This window comes from Ascidia mentula, chromosome 8 (assembly GCF_947561715.1).
Source record: "Ascidia mentula chromosome 8, kaAscMent1.1, whole genome shotgun sequence".
NCBI classification, from domain to species: Eukaryota; Metazoa; Chordata; class Ascidiacea; order Phlebobranchia; family Ascidiidae; genus Ascidia; species Ascidia mentula.
This window is the reverse complement of record NC_138573.1, coordinates 15,096,274-15,115,365: the sequence shown is the minus strand read 5'-3', so window position 1 is coordinate 15,115,365 and position 19,092 is coordinate 15,096,274. Positions and strand designations below refer to the sequence as shown.

The 19,092-nt window shown below is 39.4% G+C and overlaps 3 protein-coding genes across 3 annotated transcripts; all 3 read right to left on the bottom strand.

Annotated features, from left to right (window-relative positions):
- Nucleotides 1-320: 320 nt before the first annotated feature.
- On the bottom strand, nucleotides 321-5,116 carry LOC145910854 (uncharacterized). Its single transcript, XM_082998065.1, has 12 exons — nucleotides 4,904-5,116; nucleotides 4,676-4,844; nucleotides 4,205-4,333; nucleotides 3,632-3,767; nucleotides 3,089-3,175; nucleotides 2,749-2,818; nucleotides 2,555-2,682; nucleotides 2,137-2,219; nucleotides 1,628-1,734; nucleotides 1,288-1,389; nucleotides 897-1,005; nucleotides 321-571 (listed from the first exon to the last, which is right to left on the bottom strand). Exons 1-12 carry the CDS (start codon nucleotides 5,057-5,059, stop codon nucleotides 447-449), a joined length of 1,401 nt encoding a protein of 466 aa, XP_082854191.1. The 5' UTR covers nucleotides 5,060-5,116; the 3' UTR covers nucleotides 321-446.
- Nucleotides 5,117-6,192: 1,076 nt separating this feature from the next.
- On the bottom strand, nucleotides 6,193-9,600 carry LOC145911837 (uncharacterized). Its single transcript, XM_082999277.1, has 12 exons — nucleotides 9,454-9,600; nucleotides 9,078-9,228; nucleotides 8,878-9,003; nucleotides 8,672-8,795; nucleotides 8,424-8,510; nucleotides 8,239-8,308; nucleotides 7,891-8,018; nucleotides 7,645-7,733; nucleotides 7,408-7,514; nucleotides 7,182-7,286; nucleotides 6,835-6,943; nucleotides 6,193-6,583 (listed from the first exon to the last, which is right to left on the bottom strand). The coding sequence occupies exons 1-12, from the start codon at nucleotides 9,598-9,600 to the stop codon at nucleotides 6,453-6,455; spliced, it is 1,374 nt and encodes a 457-aa protein (XP_082855403.1). The 3' UTR covers nucleotides 6,193-6,452.
- A 2,093-nt stretch (nucleotides 9,601-11,693) lies between these two features.
- LOC145911569 (uncharacterized) lies at nucleotides 11,694-18,130 on the bottom strand. Its single transcript, XM_082998960.1, has 12 exons — nucleotides 17,934-18,130; nucleotides 17,528-17,675; nucleotides 16,951-17,079; nucleotides 15,399-15,522; nucleotides 14,994-15,080; nucleotides 14,646-14,718; nucleotides 13,823-13,950; nucleotides 13,522-13,631; nucleotides 13,190-13,293; nucleotides 12,857-12,958; nucleotides 12,665-12,767; nucleotides 11,694-12,126 (listed from the first exon to the last, which is right to left on the bottom strand). The coding sequence occupies exons 1-12, from the start codon at nucleotides 18,084-18,086 to the stop codon at nucleotides 12,011-12,013; spliced, it is 1,377 nt and encodes a 458-aa protein (XP_082855086.1). The 5' UTR covers nucleotides 18,087-18,130; the 3' UTR covers nucleotides 11,694-12,010.
- Between the last annotated feature and the right edge of the window lie 962 nt (nucleotides 18,131-19,092).

The window sequence follows — 19,092 nt, the reverse complement described above, 5'->3', positions numbered from 1 at the left end:
TTAACCGTTTCGAAACGCGGGCTATCGGGAACTCCAAAAACGTTTTGTCAAACTTTTTAAGCTATCGTTTTTATTCTCGATATACCTGCGTGAAAGCAAGATACAACAATATTTTCAACCCATCAGTTAGCTGCCGTTTGTCATAATCCCAAAAACTGCCATTCTTTCCTTTTTTGCTACACCGGGACTGGATGTACAAATCCGATCAGGTTTTCTTCTTAGTATGGGTCATGTGCCTTACCCGCCCATTCTCTCCATTTTATCAAAAGACAGATATTTTCATATTACGTGCAGTCTACTTGGCGACCCCGAAAAACAAATTCAACATAAACTGATCCATCATATTCAATATCACCGTTGTATTTAAATTATATTTGCAACTGCAGGAAACATGTTTGTCAGAATTAAAGTGCGAGCTGACATTCAGTTGTTGGCTGCGTAACAAGTTACTGTACGCTGTCATAGTCGTAAGATTGGTAAACGGTGTCCACGAACACGCTGTCCTTGAGAATGTAGCTTGTTATGTTGTCACGTGAGGGACAAATGTCAGGGTCGTATCCATACAAAAGTCCTAAATAACAAGACTTTAAATAGTAGTATTTACATGAACTAAGTTTTGTTTAATTCCAGGTATTTTCCACCAACTTACATCGACATTTTTTCGGATTGTTAATAATCTTCCTTTTATGGGTAAAGAAAATGTACAAGGTTTTGAAAAATTTTCGTAGAGTATTTTTACATTGCTGGCACGCCCATATGGTTTCCAAAAAGAATTTTGGGCGCAGAAACATATCATATTTTTGTGCAAAATTGACAAAACTTGTTGGTTTGTGGAACATGCTCGGCATGTTGGTTGTCCTACACATGAAGCTATATTTAATCGTAGAAGGGCGTACCCGGTTTGTTGTTAGTCCACCCGTTGGTGCCAGTCTGAGCGAAGTAATGCACATTTGCTTTGTGCTCCGGTAGGAATACTGTGTCCTTGAGTGTCATGCCCCACCACTCCTGTGCATAAACAATTCCGTTTTAACTTAGCCCAATTGGCGAAACAAAGTAGGTATTTGATTTGAAAATGAGTTATATACACGGCTTGTGTATGTCGTTACAGAATCAATGCGCAAAGCAGCTGTCACACTAAAGGCCGAAAAAAAGTCACCTTGGCAACAACGGCACTTAAAAATCTGCCCTAACGAAGTCACAGATTCGATGCTGCTTCCGCCAAAATGTTAGGTATAATTCTTCATTGATTATAACAGACTTCAACGTTACGTTATTCTATACAGTTACATTTAATCTGAGACCGCCCGGACAGCCTTCACCAGCATCCAGAGCAATCACGTAACTTCCCGCAACAGGCTTATTAACTGTGGTGTTCGTTGCTTCGTCATTCTGTTGATATACACAAAAAGATAAATATCCTCAATAATCGTTAAAAATTAAAATTTTAACATAATGTACATCTTCAAGGAGTCGTCAGCTATTGTGACACTGTGGTGCAAAAGGGCTGCACAATAAAATCCGGTTATTTCTTATCGGTTAACCCAGTTCTTCGCCTAAACCGGTTGAATTTGTAACTTGAATCGGATACAGATTACCCAAGATTTACTGTAGTTTTGCTCAAACTTACCACATTGGTGCCGTGATAAAGTCGGTTCAGAAGCAGAGTTATCGTTCCCGCGTAATCAATAGCTGTTCGTGCAGTTGAGGCCCATTCGTTCCTTTCAATCTCCACGTCTGGGAACACACTCACGTTGGTTTCACAGAGTGGTTTTCAAACTTTTGTTTACGTACCTCACATACCTAAGAGCTTAAATAGTGATTTAAAATCACCCCCTTAATTGGCAAAAAAATATGACAGTTGTATTTAACATTTTAAAAGGACAGTTTCAGAGCGAGGCACCAGGCTGGTGCAACAACACCAGTTTCTTAAACATGATTTACACTTTAAACGCAACATATAACCTAATTTCAACCTGATAGCATATACGTAGCTAAACAACTGCGAGCTCTAAATGCAAAACTGCGCAGTTACTCTCTAGTACCCTCTTTGAAATGGTAAACGCCCTCCAGGGTCGCTGAGGCCTACTTTAAGAACCAGTTAAAGAGAAATTCTAGTAATTATGCTGGTTCACCCACCTGTTCGACCGCTAACTTCATTTGGCGCCAAATCGTCCCCAAAATCGACCGTTATGTTTTCGTTGACCCTCGTACAGGTGAGCCTGAACAATGAGTAGATCACACTATAAGTTAATAGAGGCAGTACATTCTAACCATGCTACGTTATAGTATAAGTTTCATTCGTGTGGTTCATATGTAACGAAATCCTGGCCTCATAACAACAAGGGACAATTTTGATTTAATTGCAGCTTAAATCTACCCTAAAGATTTACCAGCTTTGTATTGGTGTTTTTAAAAAAGAGATTAAATCATTAAACTTCCTCCACTTCATACTTTATATCCGAAACTATAGACGTTATGCCATTCATGCACTTTGATTATAACTGATGTGCGAATTTTATAGTAAGTTTGTTAGTGGTGAACAGAATGTACTTACGCTTCAAGTCCGTAGTTAAAAATAACCCCGACCTCCGTTTTTTGCCATTGCCAGGATACGTTTTGATAAAGGAGAAAAAATCCATCATCCGGTATGGAAGCTGTCATGTTCACGAAGGCATTCCAGAACTACGAGGAACACATAATTCCTGCTTGATACGATCTTCTTTTAAATATTATGACATATTCACTCACAGTCCAGTTCTGTACGGGACATGGAAAAAATATTCTCATTCGGTATAGGCCAGGAGGAATGGTTAGGGGTCTAAAAAACCAAATGTTAGTTATGTTGAAAACTGATTTTTTTCCTTCAGTGCCAAATCCAGCATTGACAGGCTTTTTTCTTGGTGTATATATTATGTACATATATATTTAACCTATGCTTGCAGACATCACTAAAACACATAACCTTGTCAAACAAACGAACTAGGATTCTTTTCACAAGTTGTTCGGGAGCAACCCAGTCAGTGTTCAAGTGGGGAGTAGTTTTACTTTTTAAACGTTACCTTCTTCCGTTTAAAGAAAAAACTTTCACCTGTAAATTTTTGCCTCTCCTTTCAGTGCCCCTTCGGGGGATTCCCACCATTCAGTTATTCTTACGCCCGATCCATCGGTTCTGACTCTGCAGTCATAACACATTTGTTTGTCGCCATACCAACCAACACAACACATGAGTAAGAAAATAATTTCTGCATGAAGAGCTGCAGACAATAGTAACGCACACTGTTATGACTTATAAGGCCTCACCGATACTATTTGCAACTCTGCAGTGGCTCTTTTGTAATATAACTTCTACGACTTTTTCATGTTCAATCAACATAGAGCAGTAATTCTAATCATAAATAATTATAATTCTTTATCCGGAAACTCAAATGTCCATTTTTATTGTGAAAAATAATAAATTCTTTGTGGCGAAATAAACGAATGGTTTATTGCAGGGTTTTTCAATTCGTTTTTTCTTTGTAATTAGCGTAAAGTATTTCATGATGTGGTAGAATCCGAATATTGTAATATGTGCTCTGTCAATCAGAATTTTAGATTTTGTTTTTCGCAAACTTTTTTCGGGAATAGTTTTCACCTTGTTTCGGTTTCGTCGGACGAACGGCCATCGGTTCCAATCACTTTTACGTATACTTTATAATACATCATCGTCTCAAGCCCGGTGATAAAGGCTGAAGTCATGTCATCAGCTTCGTCCACCGATACGTCCACCTCTAAAACATGAATAAACCCGTTTAGGGAGTTAGTCTTTTTGGAAGTTACGGTAGTTTTGCAGCATGTGACACAACTTACCAACAAATAATGCCCGAAGACAATTTAGGCGTAAACATATGGCGTGCAAATTAAATATTCACGGTTCATATTAGATTTCAACTTATTAGTAGCTTCTTTGTAACTCTGGAGGTAGACCAACCACCCCATATTTAAACTAAAAATCGCGTTTTTGCCGGAACGTCTTAAATAAATAATATATGTTAATGTTATCAGCACGTTGGGCCAGTATCTCTGTTCTCACAAGTGAAGCTTGTTACCATAGTTGACTACAGGCGCTTGCTTCCTTGTGACCATCATATGGCGCTGTCTGGAGCTAAATTATCTGATTACTTTTATTTAGGGTTTGTAAAAAATACTATTTCTTAGTTAAGTTTACCCAAGGGAACGTCGTTGTCTGAGGTGACGCGAATCTCGTATGAAGCAACATTTTCCATCGGTTTCCATTGAATGTCTATTGTGCCTGATGTGGCTTCGAACACAGTAATTTCCTCAATCTCACCCAAATCTGTAACGATTAAGAAGGTAAACGTGTACGCAAAACCCGTTTTAACTCAATACAAAATGCGTAGAAAACAATACTTTGTACAGAAAACCGTTGTTGAGCCTTCACGTGGTCATGGTGATTGTTTTTGCTTTTAAATACACACTTGCTGTAGCCTAATATTGCGCATTGCGCTGCATTTGCTGTTAATGCGACCAAACCGGTTTCGACCACAGAGCGTTGTTGTTTAAGATGTTAGCACAAGATTAGGTATCGTGTGTCCAAACCACGACCGCACCTTCACCAAAGTATCGACAATGCCAGTGATCCTCACGTTTCAACTACAGCGTTACGCCACAATCTTACTTGTCCTGAAATCGTGAGTGGCGTCGACGCCGTCTGTTTTGTTTAAGTCACTTGCTTTTATGCGGATTTCGTATGATGTGTCTGGTGTTAGGCCAGCAAAGGCTGCTTCAGTTCCACTGGCATCCACAGCCTGCATTTGTACCTCTGTATCCGGGTTTACCAAACGAACCTGACAACATTTTTTTCCCCTCATCAACAGTGTGCGTTTAAACAAATTCGTTTTCTTACCCTATAACCCAGAGCACCTTCCACCGCATCCCACGTTAGATAGACCGACCGGGCTGTGGTATTACTTACAATGTTACCTGGTGCTGTGAAATTAGCATCGACCTGCGGAGCAATGCAGGCGACCAAACCAACCAACAGCACAAAAGTAAGTTGCATCTTCGAATGATAATAGGTTCTGCAACAGACATTCAACTGATCACAGTTTTGCTAAATAAGTTTTGACTGTGATGCTGCACGTAATGTTACACACTGGAGCGCAAACATCGCCAAACCAAATGCTGTAGAACTCCAATTGCTTTTTGCGCAACCGAACTACTTGAAGAGTTACTTTTATTGCTCTTTACGCAAAACTTCATCACTTTAGAAAGTCAATTGCACACTCACAATTGTCTTTAAATTTAAAATTGTAAATTTGTCGCAGTATTCAGCCAACCACAACGTACCCAGCACTGTAAATAAGTAGACTGCACGTTTAAGCTCCATATAACCGTCTTATATAAAGAGGACGCCCTAAGCTCTTATCAGAGGGCATATATACCTCCAAGCAAAGCATAATCGTCAAAACGGGAGATTTTGCGATGATAAGACGTCTCTTCACCTTGCACGGTCGCATCATCCTGCTGTTTGTTGTCTGTGCGTTAGATTGCGTTTGCAGCTTCTCGAGCTTCTCTGCTGATTGATAGCCACAGATCAGTTCATGATAGGACGGTGTTCGTTTAAACTGCAAATCAGATTTAACGGTCAAAGTTCCGGAAAACGCACCCTGTCTAAGATGCAAAAAGCTTTTCCTTATTTGTTTTCTGTTTCGTCTTTAAACGGAAGAAACAAGTTTTTCCAATATTGATAATGAAACTTTCACCACAACAAGCCCTAAATAGCATTCTTTGTGGTTTTTCGTCTGAACCTATTTTCCGGCAAGCAACTTACACGTTTTCCTAAAAGTAGCAAGAAATCAACATGTTTTCACGATTATCTCGTTTCTGTTTCGTCACAAAGGTAGAACAATGTGTTGTCGAAAGGTTCTTTTATTATTCGGTACGTATTTTTGGCGTGGTCTTTAACAATCACAATAAATAATTGGCGATAAGCACAGCTGTTGTCTGGCAAAAGGTATTTCCGTAGCGGTTTAGTTTGACGTGCATGCAATGACTAATTGTTTTGGTGGGAATTCGGTCAAAATAACAAGGTAATAACTGAAGGTTTTACTGCAAGGTTTGCATCATGTGACATCACTAATTTAAGTTTAAGGTAGTTGACAAAGTTGCATCACTTATTACAATGCAACATAATATTGTTTTTGTTTAACAGAAAAAAAAACTCAATCAACAAGCTAAAAGCAATAAGCATTTGACGAAAAAGTACACAAAGCAAGGTTACTATAACATCGCCTCAAATTCCAGCCCAAACCAAGTCGTTCAACAAATGAATACTAATATTGTTATGAAAAACAAACTGACAGAAATAGTACTTGAATGTTTTGACCACATTGGTTGATCAACAAAAGTTTTGACGGTGTTTATGCAAAATTTTACCACTTAGAAGCATGGATTTAATGTCCCATGTTCAATTTCATGTCTGGTTCTTCGTTGACGGCATCAACAATAGAACCTCCAAGCATGACTTGGCAAGAGATGGTGAACTGGTTCTCGCAAATGGTTGGGTCATACCCGTAGATCAAACCTAAAAGAAGCGGTTATAAAATCAACAGTCAATAAAATCCAATAGTCTTGTTTAGTTGTTATTTGAAAGTTGTCCTGTCTTTAGAAGCAAAAGCAACTCTCTAGTTTACACAAAAAATACGACTGCTGCCGTATTTTCCTTAACTCTGGAGGTACATCGCGCGTGCGACACTTTCAAAAAGTTTAGTGAAGTTTATGTTATTATTGATCATACAGCACATCATGTTAGGAGGATAGCAGAGAGAGACTTACCGGGTTTGGCGTTGTGCCATTCTGCGTCGTTGGGCTGAGTGAAGTAAAGCATATTGGGTGCTGCTCCTGGCATGGTCTCGGTGTTCTTCAAAGTCATGCCCCATTGATGCTACAAAACAAACGGTGAAGTGTTAATTCCCTGTGTTATTCACAGTGGAATTGCAGACAAGCTTGATCGAGACCCGTTACACGAATTTGGAACGAAATACTGCGAATCATGCTCCCGGTGAGGTTTGAACTCACAACCCCGGGCCAATGGTCTGCCGACTGAATTATGGGAGCTAAAGTCGGACAATTTTTCATACACTTTCTTCGCGTGCAGCATTTGTTGTTTGCTGTAAACTCACCTTCACAACAATTCCTCCTGGGCAACCTGCTCCAGTGTCCAGAGTAAGAACGTAGGTACCGACTGGGGGCTTCTGGGAGGTCTCGTTCTTAAGAAGGTCATCGCCCTGCACGTACAAAATTAAGTAAGTTGATTAAATTAATAAATATGTTAGTAATGAAGTGCGTGTATGTACTGGACAGTGAGGTCAATTTGCAGATCAAAGCTTGATTTATATCAGTACTTACCCAGTTGACACCGTGGAACATTTTGTCGAGTCTGAACTTGATCCATCCGGCGGTTGAAACCTCTTGGTCGGTGCTGTTCATCCACTGGTATTGCTCGTAGGTGATGGCTGGGAAGAACATGTTTTGTTATTAAAATAAATAAAAAATACACTTGGTGCAAACACAAGGGCTTATGACATATATCCAGAAATATTTAGGATTTGAGTAATAAAATCACTCCTTTTACTGAAAACTTACTTTTGGTTTCGCCAACAGGGGTTGCTCGTGGGTTAAGCATCTCATCTCCGTATCTGACGACAATGCTGGTATTGACGAAGTCGCAGGTCCTGCAATACAATGTTCGTACATTTAATATAATGTCCATGTTCTGTAATAAGGTCGCGTGTACAACATTTTCATACAAACTCCAACTAAGTAACTTTGTTGATTCGATCTTGAACCCGTGTTGCGTAGCGACCCTGTAAATTGCACGAATATACTCACGTTTGTTCACCGAAGACAAAGTTCATTCCGATTTCGGATTTTTTCAACATCCAGCCATTGATCTGCGCAAGCACGTAGTATCCGTTCTCGGGATCGGAGTTGTCTTTGTCTTGGATGGCGTTCCAGAACTAAACAAAAGACTTATTTAAATCGCGCGTTTTGTTCATTTTGCTGCTTACTTATTTTTTTCTTCAGTTGCGACTTATTGTCGAGCAACTGCACTGAGAAAAAAGCTCTCGATTTTTTGATGAAACTAAATCGTTGCGAAACACTGCAGCATTGAGTAAAGGAGTAGACGCCAGGGCCATCGCCCGATACGCTATATTATCTGGAGTTTATTTTTCTTACCCTGATGTATTTGACGGCGCAGGGCAGTTGGACGCCCATTCTGTAAACGCCATTGGGGATGTTGACGGGTCTGAAGAAAAGAAAAAGCGAACGTTTAAGTTATGTTCTTGGATATCTCTGATAAAGCGGACGAGGTATAATGAACCATTGCCGTTAAAAAACTTTGTTGATTAAGTATGAGTTACCTGTAGATCATTCCCTCTCCTCCGATGATTCCTTCATGTCCTCTCCACCATACGTTAACATTCACACCAGTTCCTTCGGTTCTCAATCTGTATGAAGTAAATATAACGTAAAATTAGCGTAAAGTTAAATTTATTCCCTTGAATTTTAAGGCCAAACCAATGCCACCCTTCGCATAGCCTTGGCCACAAAAGACCGCCGTTTAAAATTTTATATTCGGCAATAAAGTTTGAAACAATTCGAAACGAACCTGATCATAGATTCTTCGCCATCGCCATTGATTCCTACTGGAGTAATGAAGACGTCGTAGAAAGTAACTCCCTTAAGTCCGGTGATGAGAACAGAGTTGTCTCCAGGAATGATCCCCATTCCAGCTGCAAATTGAATATATGAGTTTTATTGTAAATTTTTCTTAATTCTAAAGAATTCCTTTTCTTATCACATTCCGGTACTTACCCAATTCGTCATCCTCTGACGTCACACGAACGTCGTATTGGATTGAGTTGTTCACTGGCTGCCACATAATGTCCAATGAGCTGGTGGTAACTTCACGGACTTCGATGCCGGAGATTCTTCCGAGCACTGATGGAGAAGAGAATTTATTTGTTTTGTGCCAAATATTTGACTATTTTGCCTTTAAACTGAAAGAAACTCACAAGTTGTGAATGCAAAGGTGTTTGGGGCGCTTGTAGTGCCATTGCCATCGCTGGCCACCAAGCTGCCAGTGTATTGAGTAGATGCCATGAGGCTTCCGATATTGGCCTTGTTCATTTGCACGGTCTCAGTCTGTCCGTTGTTAAGGGTGATCTAAAAGTCGCAATACAAAGATTAGTTTTTTCCGGTTAGTCGCATAGAACACTGGAAATGAATTTATAAAACTCTTTGTTTTTTATGCCTAATGAGTAATTTTAGATTTCATTATCCTTAGATTTAAAGCTGGATAGTATACTATTTTCCTACAAAAATTTTAAACCTTTTGCTTTACCGTTTGTGTTGCCTGAAAAAAGTGCAATTTCACACAGCAGTACTTACGATGTATTCCTGGGCGCCTGTTACCATTTCCCAGGCGAGTTCGACCCCGTGGGCACGAGCTGTAACGGTGAGATTCACCGGGGTGTAGAGGAGGGCCTGGGCCGAAGCGGCGACGGCAAGAAGTAAGATTGCTGCGTGGACTTTCATCTCTTTTATATTTGATACTGATTTATACAAATCTGTTTGGGAAGAAAAACAAATACCGGTCAGTAAAGATCCAAGCCTAATACTTCGGTCTTCTTGTCCTGGGATCTAGAATGTCACCAGGCAACTAAAGTGCTCGCACACAGCAAGACAGAATAATACCATACTGCCATATATTTGATCAACAATTTACAGCGAGATACGGTGCTAAGTTTTAGTTCTCTTTGGATATCTCGTAAATATATTTTGCGAACTACGAACTTCCAAAGTTAACTCAGCGAACAAAGGTAGCTCGGGCTCTGTCGCCCTTGTCTGTGCTTTCAAAGGAAGCTCAGTTGACTCTGTGACAACAAATCGAATATCCAACACTTTTATACGAACCCCGTACCCCTTTAACTACCTAATTGACCATTTAACATCCTACGGGACAACTAAGCGCTACGTAAAAGCGAGGGAAAAGGTGTGGGCTAATTAACAACGACTCGTCTCGTTCCGAAGATTATGACACGGTTTAACCCGGCCTCGTCGTGACACGTGGTCTGTTTGAGTTAATCAATGCCGACGTTCTTTTAAGTTCTTTTAGTACGATAAAATAATGATCGAAGTAATTGCCCATGATGTGATCGATTCGGCCTACATGAAATTGACCCACAGGAAGTGTAGCTTGTGTTTTATATTTCGGGCAGAAAAGGACGGTATTTTGCCATGATGTGTATTACGTTATAGGTGGGAGGTGAAAATTGGTTTCGAAAACGTTTTTTTGTGAAATATCGTGACATCAGCTTGCCGATACAAGGTTTCGCGTAAGACCTCAATGAAAATTAGTCAGTTTCTGACTGGCGAAGTATTCCTGTGGTAATTTTGTGACAGAAAAGCCTTGAATAACAAGGTTTGTGTTTCATTATTTGGCAATTTTCTTGCAAATAAAGGTATTTTTATCAACACCATTTGCAAAGAACAACATTATTTCATATTTTATAGGGCCTTTAGTTGAGTTTGATGATGTTTCAAAAAGTTTTATTATATTTCGTCACATTCGAACTTCGCTCGTGTGAAGTGCTTCATGTCGCGCATCATTAATTCCGTCTTGTCTTGCGTCACGATGAACCACGATTGGCGAAAACCGGTTTTGCTAGTTGGCGACCACAGGTTATATACCGGTACGCATCCCACGACACATATACGATACTCATTTCATTTGTTTCACTTCGGCGCCGTCGCGTTTTTGTTTTTATTGATTTGTCTTACAAGCTATACCATGTTTTCGATGTTTCCCTTGCATTGCCAATTCCCCTTACCTGTTGATTTGCCAAGCGGTTACGCATTTTTTACCCTTTTAAAGGCCACATAATGATTTTATGCATTTAGACGTGTAATTTTTGCCGAACAAATTGTTTGGACTTGTGTTAACACCAATTATTTGTCATAAATAGTTGGTTCCATATTGCAAATTTAATTAATTCTTATTTTAACCTCTCAACACGGTCGGCCAACGCCACACTTTTGTGACATTATCTTTGCCACGCTTAATTAGTCGAAGCCTTTTTTTCCATTTTCACAAAAGCGCGCCAGGAGCCAAATTGGCAATCAGGAGGTGCGGATAAAATTCCTTGGCTGTTTTGTGTCGAATATCGACTTGAAGCACCACAAACACAAATGAATCTGTTGAAAACAGTTTGAGAGGTCGTTGTTGTGCTAATTAACTAAACTAGGACTGTAGGCTTTTAGGTAATCTATAGGGTTTCGTCATTGGGTCCCCCCTCCCAAACGTTAACCTTCAACGCTTACGTTTCCTATAGACTCCCTACTTGGACTTTTTGTACCTGTCTCTGACAGGTTTTCTACTTGCATATCATGCTGTTGCAAAATGTGAGAGTTACTTTGAGTAAACATCGCATCGTACGGCTGATACACACTTTATGTCTAGGAATTGTAGTTCAACCATAACAATTTCTTCACAAACACCTGCACGAATTTAAATGGCAATTAGAGCAAACCTTTCGAAAAAGGTTGTTTGCGTCATATACGCGTACCCCTCATACCAAATTCTGCAAAAACAATTTGTTCAATAGGATTTCACACACCACGACGACATACACGACCTTAATTTTATTTGTAAAAAGCATTTTTATACCGCGGATATAACATGCTCGCTGCCTCAAAACAGATAATTTCGCACACTGGCACAATGAAAAAGATTATAACTCATTACGTGTCGGAATTATGATTTAATAGAACTGTTGAAAATGACCAAGGATTTTTTATGTAAACATTTGTTCTTCTAACTTCTTGTTTATGAAAATATCCTTTTATCCGTTTTGTTGAACGCATTTTGAAATAGAGTTGCTAAATTGTGTTTTTTTGTTCAATGAAAGATAAACAAGATATGATATGGCAAACGTCGATTAACAGTTTATTTCAAATTGGGAAGCAAATTAATGTTCTCGACAGAAGAGCCATTGATCATAATGGTAGCCGTCATGTTGAACTGGTTTGGGCAGATGTCAGGATCATATCCGTAAACGAAACCTGAAAAGGGACAAAATTTGTTAAGAAACCCGAAAGACAGTCAGATCATCCAACGCTAGAAACCAATAATTGTAGCTTATGGCAAAATTCCTGCTCTCGGATGCTCCCTTGCGGGATATAAAACTAGAAAAAACTTAATTATTTTGATATTAAAAACAAAGGATTTAAATGCAATTAAATTTAGCTTGAGGCATAATATTTTTATTTCATTATCATTGTCAGTGGATAAAACCATTCAAAAGTGATATCCATCATGTGGCAAATTAAATGCTTGGCTCCAAAAATGTTAACAGCAGCGGTGAAATGAACAAATCTTACCGGAACGATTGAATTTACACGAAAAAACTAACCTTTGTGTTTTTTTGCATTATATCTTTTAAATAAGTGAATAAATTAACTTTAAGTTAAGTTTCTCTTAACTATCTGCCTTTTACTGATATTACGGACGGTACAGGCTTAGAATGTGTTTCATTTATAGACCCCGTTCTACAACCGGTTTGTATGTGGCGTATTTAATGGCACTTTCGACAAACATTACCTGGTCGCGATACGTGCCAATCTGAGTCGTATTGTCCGAAATAAAACCGGTTCCCAGCATCGACCAAACTTGAAGTATCTTTCAGAGTCATCCCCCACGCATTCTGGACAAAGGAAACAGAACAATCTCAGAAAATTGTTAAAATTTAGTGAAATAACATCGGTAATATGTCATAGCACCAAATGCACCTACCACAATGTTCAATCCTCCAGCACCACATTCCTCTCCAGGGCTTAGGACAATTACGTAGGATCCGTAAGCTGGTTTATCGATGGTCGTGTTTCTCTCATCGCCCTTGGAAAATGTATATTTGGTAAGCCAATGTTAAAAGATAAACAAAGTACAATTTGGCATTTTGAAGTTAGTATTTACAAAGTTAATATCTATAAAAACCTTTAAGGCTTCAAGCAATTCCAAAAAATAGCGTTAGTTTACAGAGTTTGTGAATATTTTATTGTATGTGCGTGCCACAATGAAAATGAAAGTATTTTATTGGGAACTAGCCGTAAAATCATAAAAACTTACGTAGTTCATTCCATGGAAAACTTTGTCAAGTCGGAATTTCAACCATCCGGCGCTGTTGATTCTATCTGATGAATTCGCCCATTGCAGTTGATCCAGTGGAACGTCTGAAAGTATTAAAAGAATAGTCTTGACATTCTAAACAATAACAAATCTACCCGCTTATGGAGCTAAGTAGCTTCATAACCTGTTTTTTTCTAAATCACACGCTCTGTGTACCAACAGCTATAACGTGTGGATGTGAATACATTACTTTGTCCAAGTACTACTATTGATACATTGGACCTTATATTTTGTTTCCTTTTCGGAATAAATGCGAATGCATAGCAATTTACCGACGACAGTCCCAACATCAGCTCCAATCTCGGTAAAGTTGTCGGCTTGCAGGAGTTCGACGCCATCACCGAACGTCACTTCAACACTCTGATTCACGAAGTTGCAGTCGCTGTGAAAACAGTAGACGGTTATAATTCTTATCAATTTCTGCTATACGCCGTGTAGTCAGTCTGTCCAAAATAGTACACCAGCAACTACATACTGAAAATTCTAATCAAGTAATTTTATTCGGAAAATAAATTTTCTATTTTTTGTGCAAAATATCAATAATGAGGTTTTCGGCTGCTAGGGGGCGCTCACGTTCCATTGCTGTCATAGAAGGTCAGCCCAATTTCGGTCTTTGCTCTCATCCACAATTCGTCTTGTTTCAGAACGTAATATCCGCTGGCAGGTCTGGTTTGAAACAAATCTTCATCTGCGTTCCAGAACTGTTACACAACAGACAAAAAAAATCATAATATATACCAATACATCAGAAAGAAATATCAACAAGGTATAAGTTAGTGATGCACCGAAACAGCTATTTTTATATTCGGCCGAAACCGAATATTCGGCAAAAGTTGCCGAATTAATTCGGCCGAATAAACCGAAACTAATTTTGGTATCCATCTCTTTAAACGCAATAAATTTAAACAAAACATATACTGGATTACATCTTATCCTATCACACAGCCTTTTTTGGCGCTTGAAGAATAACCTCGTCTTCTGTACCATAAGTGCTTAAAGTTGATTTTTATCATTTCTGTGAAAGTGAACAAATGAAACGAACATATTCGTACAGTTTAATCAATGATTTTAACCTTTTCTAAACTTTGCGTTTCAGCTTTATATGCAATGAAAAAGTTTCGGTTTCGGCCGAATTTTGCAGAAATATTCGGCCGAAACCGAATAATTGCGAAAACCTTAGTTTCGGCCGAATAAATTCGGCAAACCGAACTTTCGGTGCATCCCTAGTATAAGTCGCTGTTTGTCAATTTGCAAACTTGTTTTAAGCATGCAATAAAGTATGGCAAGTACATTAAAACAATTACAAACTTTTGTGATGCTTTTCAATATTTGTTGTTTTAAAATTAATCTATACTTTTGGTTTATTATTTTGATAAGATTTAAGATTTCTACTCACGTTCACATATTCGAGGTCCGCACACGGAAACTGGACTCCAACGTAATAAACTCCTGGTGGAGGCGTCAAAGGTCTAAAGGACAATTATATATTAATTAATGCTCACGCGGGTTGGAGGAAATATTGCGCGAGGCGCTCGAAGCAAGTGCAATACATGGTCGGGGATATTTTGCATCCGTCCAAATTCAAAACTGCCACGAACTTTACTCTCTAAACAATCTTGTTCCCATGTGTTTTCCAGGTAAAGTTCATCGCACTTCTAAATTGGGAAACTCACGCGCGATAGCCATAAAATGACGTGCAGAGCTATATACGGTCCCGACATAGACAACAGTACACCACACACACCTGTATATCATTCCACTTCCGCCGATAACCCCTCCATTGTTTTCCCAAACTCCGTTCACCTTGAAGCCAGAACCATCAGTGCGAGCTCTGCAGGCAAACAATAAATATCAAGCGTGTTATTCCTCGATAACCGACATTCAGTCTATGTGATAACATCAAGCGTGACATTTTACATGAAGTTTCCTTGTAAGGCTTGCACATTAAGTCCATGTTATCAACGCCTGGGCCCATGAGAGGAACAAATGTGCTGTTCGTGCAGACAAAGAAATGTGCAGAAAAAGACCAAATATGGGACCCCCATTTACACTTTAGGAAGATAAAGCATATTTAGGCTACCTTTACCTAAATACTTGGGTGACAACGACTTTTTGAAAAAAAAAAGTTTAGAATTATGCAGTGTCATACCTAACCATTGTTTCCTCGCCCATGCCTGGAGAAGCGACGCCTCTAATATAGATTCGATAGTAAGAAATGGGCTCAAGGTTTTCTATCACAGCTGATCCACCTTCTTGGTTGATTGTCGCATCCTCTGCAAAATAAAATTTATTAGTTTATCTACATTGAAAATGGACCTACAGAAAGGTATTAACCTAAGATTAACACGGCGCATTGCAGAATTTATATTGTAAATATAAATTAAAGGATTATTTCTATATGTTACGTGATCATACAGAGGAGTTTTTAATACTTTGGTATGGTTTCAGGAGTAACTTTTGATTACGTTTTTTTATCGAACAACTCCCAGCTAACATCTCATGTTATCGCAATATACAGCAGGTTGTCTGAACAAACGAATATTGGGGATAGACAATTGAGTTCGTTGCTTGATGGGCTCATATTTCTGCCTAGTATAGGTGCTTATCCGCTGCAGCTTGGTGACTTGCTGATTTTGGCGATAATCTATTTTGTTTGACGTTAGTAGTCAGGCAAGTAGACTGCAAACAACCGCATCCTTATTTCGCGAGTAAACGTTCGAGGGAAGTTTAACGTGAAAAACACCGTTGATGTTTCACAAGGAAAAGGGGAATTGCGCAATGGGGCTTAGGTCTGTTGAAGGTATGATTCATTATCTTTTAATAAGAACGACGAAATTTTAAACCCGAGCGTAATTATACACTTTTGCAGATCAACTTTATCAATCTCTTGACACTTGGAAGATGGCACCACCAGTTACTCATTTTTCCCCGATCCTATCGGGGAGGAGGTGTGTGATTCACAATCCACAAGATGCCCTCGGGCGACGTAGTCACTCGTGTTGTGACGTCATAGTGGTTTTGCGTGTTTTAAACATAGATGCGGTTGTTGGATCGTGGTTGTTTATCGGTTACCTGCGTTTACATGCCAGTGACTGGGATTTGCAGTGATAAGCGATGACGTAGTAAACAATTTGGGGTCATGGGTGTGACATTCTGACGCAATGCAAGCTTGACTAATTTTAAACGTAAACAGTTTGATTTCAAACCAAAAAAGGGTAGAAACACCCATTTTCTGGTTGGCCTCTAAATGTCATGAACTTTTAAAATTATACTTTGTTTGCAAACTGTTAACGACCGATACGAAACATTTCTAAGGACAAACCAAATCGTTTTCCATGAAGTTAACAATTATTGCGTTAGTTCGGAATCTGTCAAAATAGGAGTTATCTTAGTGACCTTGACAAAGTTTAAACCACAAACTTTGAAACACTTTTTTGCCTTTTTTGGTCATGTACCCATGATAACCTTTCTTATTGTCCCGGATGTCGAAACCCCGGAATGTTACGTTAATTTGCCGGTTATTAGAGGCGCCATATTCAGAATTTATGCACTTTTGCCAACCCTCTGGACGCAGATTACAATCGAAAAAAAGCTGGATGTGTCAGGGAAAATTTGGACGTCTGGCAACCCTACTACATAGTGAAACGCTCAAGACACAATAATGCATAGTCATGCTTACGCAGTGAAAAGTAATAAATTACCGAGTTCTTCTCCGTCCTCGTTGACGACTCGAATGACGTAGCTCTCTGTAAGGTTGTTTGTCATCCATTCGACTGTGATGGACGTTTCCGTTGCGTCGGCGACTTGAAGTCCCATCACCTTCCCCAATCCTACGACAGGAAGAAAAATAACAGTTAAAAAGACTGGAATAAAATTATTTTATTTGCGGATTTTTTTAATTGCGATACATAGAAATCGACCTTATCAAACTGCACAGAAATTATGCACACTTTCGTACGTCAATATATTGTATAAAGGAACAGTGTCTTTGAACCAACTTCACCGGGATTTCATACTTTACACCTCAAACTATCCAAAATTACTCACATAGACAATCAGCTTCAGTGTGTTCTCAATTTTTAAAATCTTACAGAAATAATAATTTCGCCATCATATGACATCTTAATTTTTTTTTTAAATACATCCAACTATAATAGTCCGCCTTTCAACTCGATACGGTCAAATATGTCTTACTTTCAGAGAGAGAACAAAGAAAACTACGCGAGTATACAGGGTGGGGTCTTGTACACTCTTACAGTTCAAAGTATTTTTACTCACTTGTGGTAAAGGTGATTTCAGCTGGCTCACCGCTCTCGTTGCCGGCAACGGCCACAACCGTGGCGGTGTACGACGTCACCGTAGCAAGGCCACCGAAGGACGCAGTCGCGATTCTAGCTGTTACCTGTTGTCCGTTACTCAAGGTCACCTGTTATAAAAACATGTTTATTATACGAGGAAGATGACTTTCTACTTTTCTAAACGTGCAATTTCAGAGTATTTGCGCTCTGCCACGAAGTTGCCCAGTTAAAAGAAAATTTTGGATGCCACGTTGGAATTTCAGTCCTGGGGCACATTTTTAAAAACAAGATTTTGTCCAAAACAAGATGCCTGTATGAACAAACAATCGGCTACATATTTTAAAATATTAGAATCAGTACTTTCGATTCTTTTTTTCAGAACCCACCTGATATCCGGTTGCGTTGGCAACAACGTCCCACGTGATGGCGGCATTATCACCTTGGGCGTCAACTTGTAGGTTAACGGGGGCCCCGGGAAAATCTACTGCATTTCCAAAAGTGCAGAAGGCAAGACACAACAAAACAACACGTGAATACATGATTTATATAATGCCTGTTCCTATGTTTCAAGGCCAGGTAAAATTGAACTGAAAAATACACATTTTTTTGTTCACAAACAATTGGAAAATATTTTAAGCCTTAGTTAAGTGCAAGAAGAGTCTAATGGGCCTCTTTGTATCTTTACAATTGCCAATCTCTGCACTTGGCTATACGTTGTACAGTCTTTTCCTTGTCTGAAACTGAGGAAAGCTTGGCATTTACTTGAAGTAGTTTAAAAAACCTTCGTCAAGGCACTCTTTATGCGGCGCTGAGAAGTAGCTGCAATGTACACGCTGTAGGTGTGAGGCATATCAAACATTGCCTAGAGCGCATTTTGATCGATCTCGGCCCTCAAGAGTAATTTCCATAGTCATTAACCGTAACAAGCAATTCATACGATAATTTATTGCACAAAATTACCTTCGACCGCGGGATACCTTCTTAACCTGTACATATATCTATATCATCAGAACGGTTCCTACACGAGATCATAACCAGCACACTAGCAAATACTTCGAAGTGTAAACTTGTCCAAATCTCTGCTTATTTATAAAGCCCCAGCCCATTGGACTCTTCTGCACAGTGCGCCTCGAATCACGTTAAAATTACGACCCTATTAAGTTCACAAAAAAACACCTGTAAAATGACTCAGTAAGTGGTCGCTCGTTCATCGCCATCATCCTACGCAGCACAAAAGAAATAAACAAGCTTATATGATCGCGAGCCGTGCCTGCGGGGCAACTCACAATCTCGGCAATTTTGCAGTTCGCCGGTGATTTCACTCGCTGTGGCGGCGGACACGTACTTGCGTCAGCGGTTACGATCACTTGCATGATTCCAATAAGGTTGCTTTCACGGCCCCAAGCAATGCAGTAAAATGAATAACAACTTTAACCACGTGATGGGGTGCGATGACGGCATGAGTAATCAGTATGGGATAAAAATCTGGTCAAATATATATATGTCAAATTGTGGCCCCGCAGGGGAACAAAACTTGCCACAAAC

Coding starts and splice junctions, on each gene's coding strand:
- LOC145910854 (XM_082998065.1), bottom strand. CDS start 5,059: ATGCAACTTACTTTTGTGCTGTTGGTTGGTTTGGTCGCCTGCATTGCT. Junction 4,845..4,903: donor AAGGTGCTCTGGGTTATAGG/GTAAGAAAACGA, acceptor AAATGTTGTCAG/GTTCGTTTGGTAAACCCGGA. Junction 1,735..2,136: donor TGAAGTTAGCGGTCGAACAG/GTGGGTGAACCA, acceptor GTGTGTTCCCAG/ACGTGGAGATTGAAAGGAAC.
- LOC145911837 (XM_082999277.1), bottom strand. CDS start 9,600: ATGAAAGTCCACGCAGCAATCTTACTTCTTGCCGTCGCCGCTTCGGCC. Junction 7,734..7,890: donor TTTGTCTTCGGTGAACAAAC/GTGAGTATATTC, acceptor ATTGTATTGCAG/GACCTGCGACTTCGTCAATA. Junction 7,287..7,407: donor TGTTCCACGGTGTCAACTGG/GTAAGTACTGAT, acceptor TTGTACGTGCAG/GGCGATGACCTTCTTAAGAA.
- LOC145911569 (XM_082998960.1), bottom strand. CDS start 18,086: ATGTATTCACGTGTTGTTTTGTTGTGTCTTGCCTTCTGCACTTTTGGA. Junction 15,081..15,398: donor GGCGAGGAAACAATGGTTAG/GTATGACACTGC, acceptor GTTTGCCTGCAG/AGCTCGCACTGATGGTTCTG. Junction 13,951..14,645: donor CGGACCTCGAATATGTGAAC/GTGAGTAGAAAT, acceptor GTTGTGTAACAG/TTCTGGAACGCAGATGAAGA.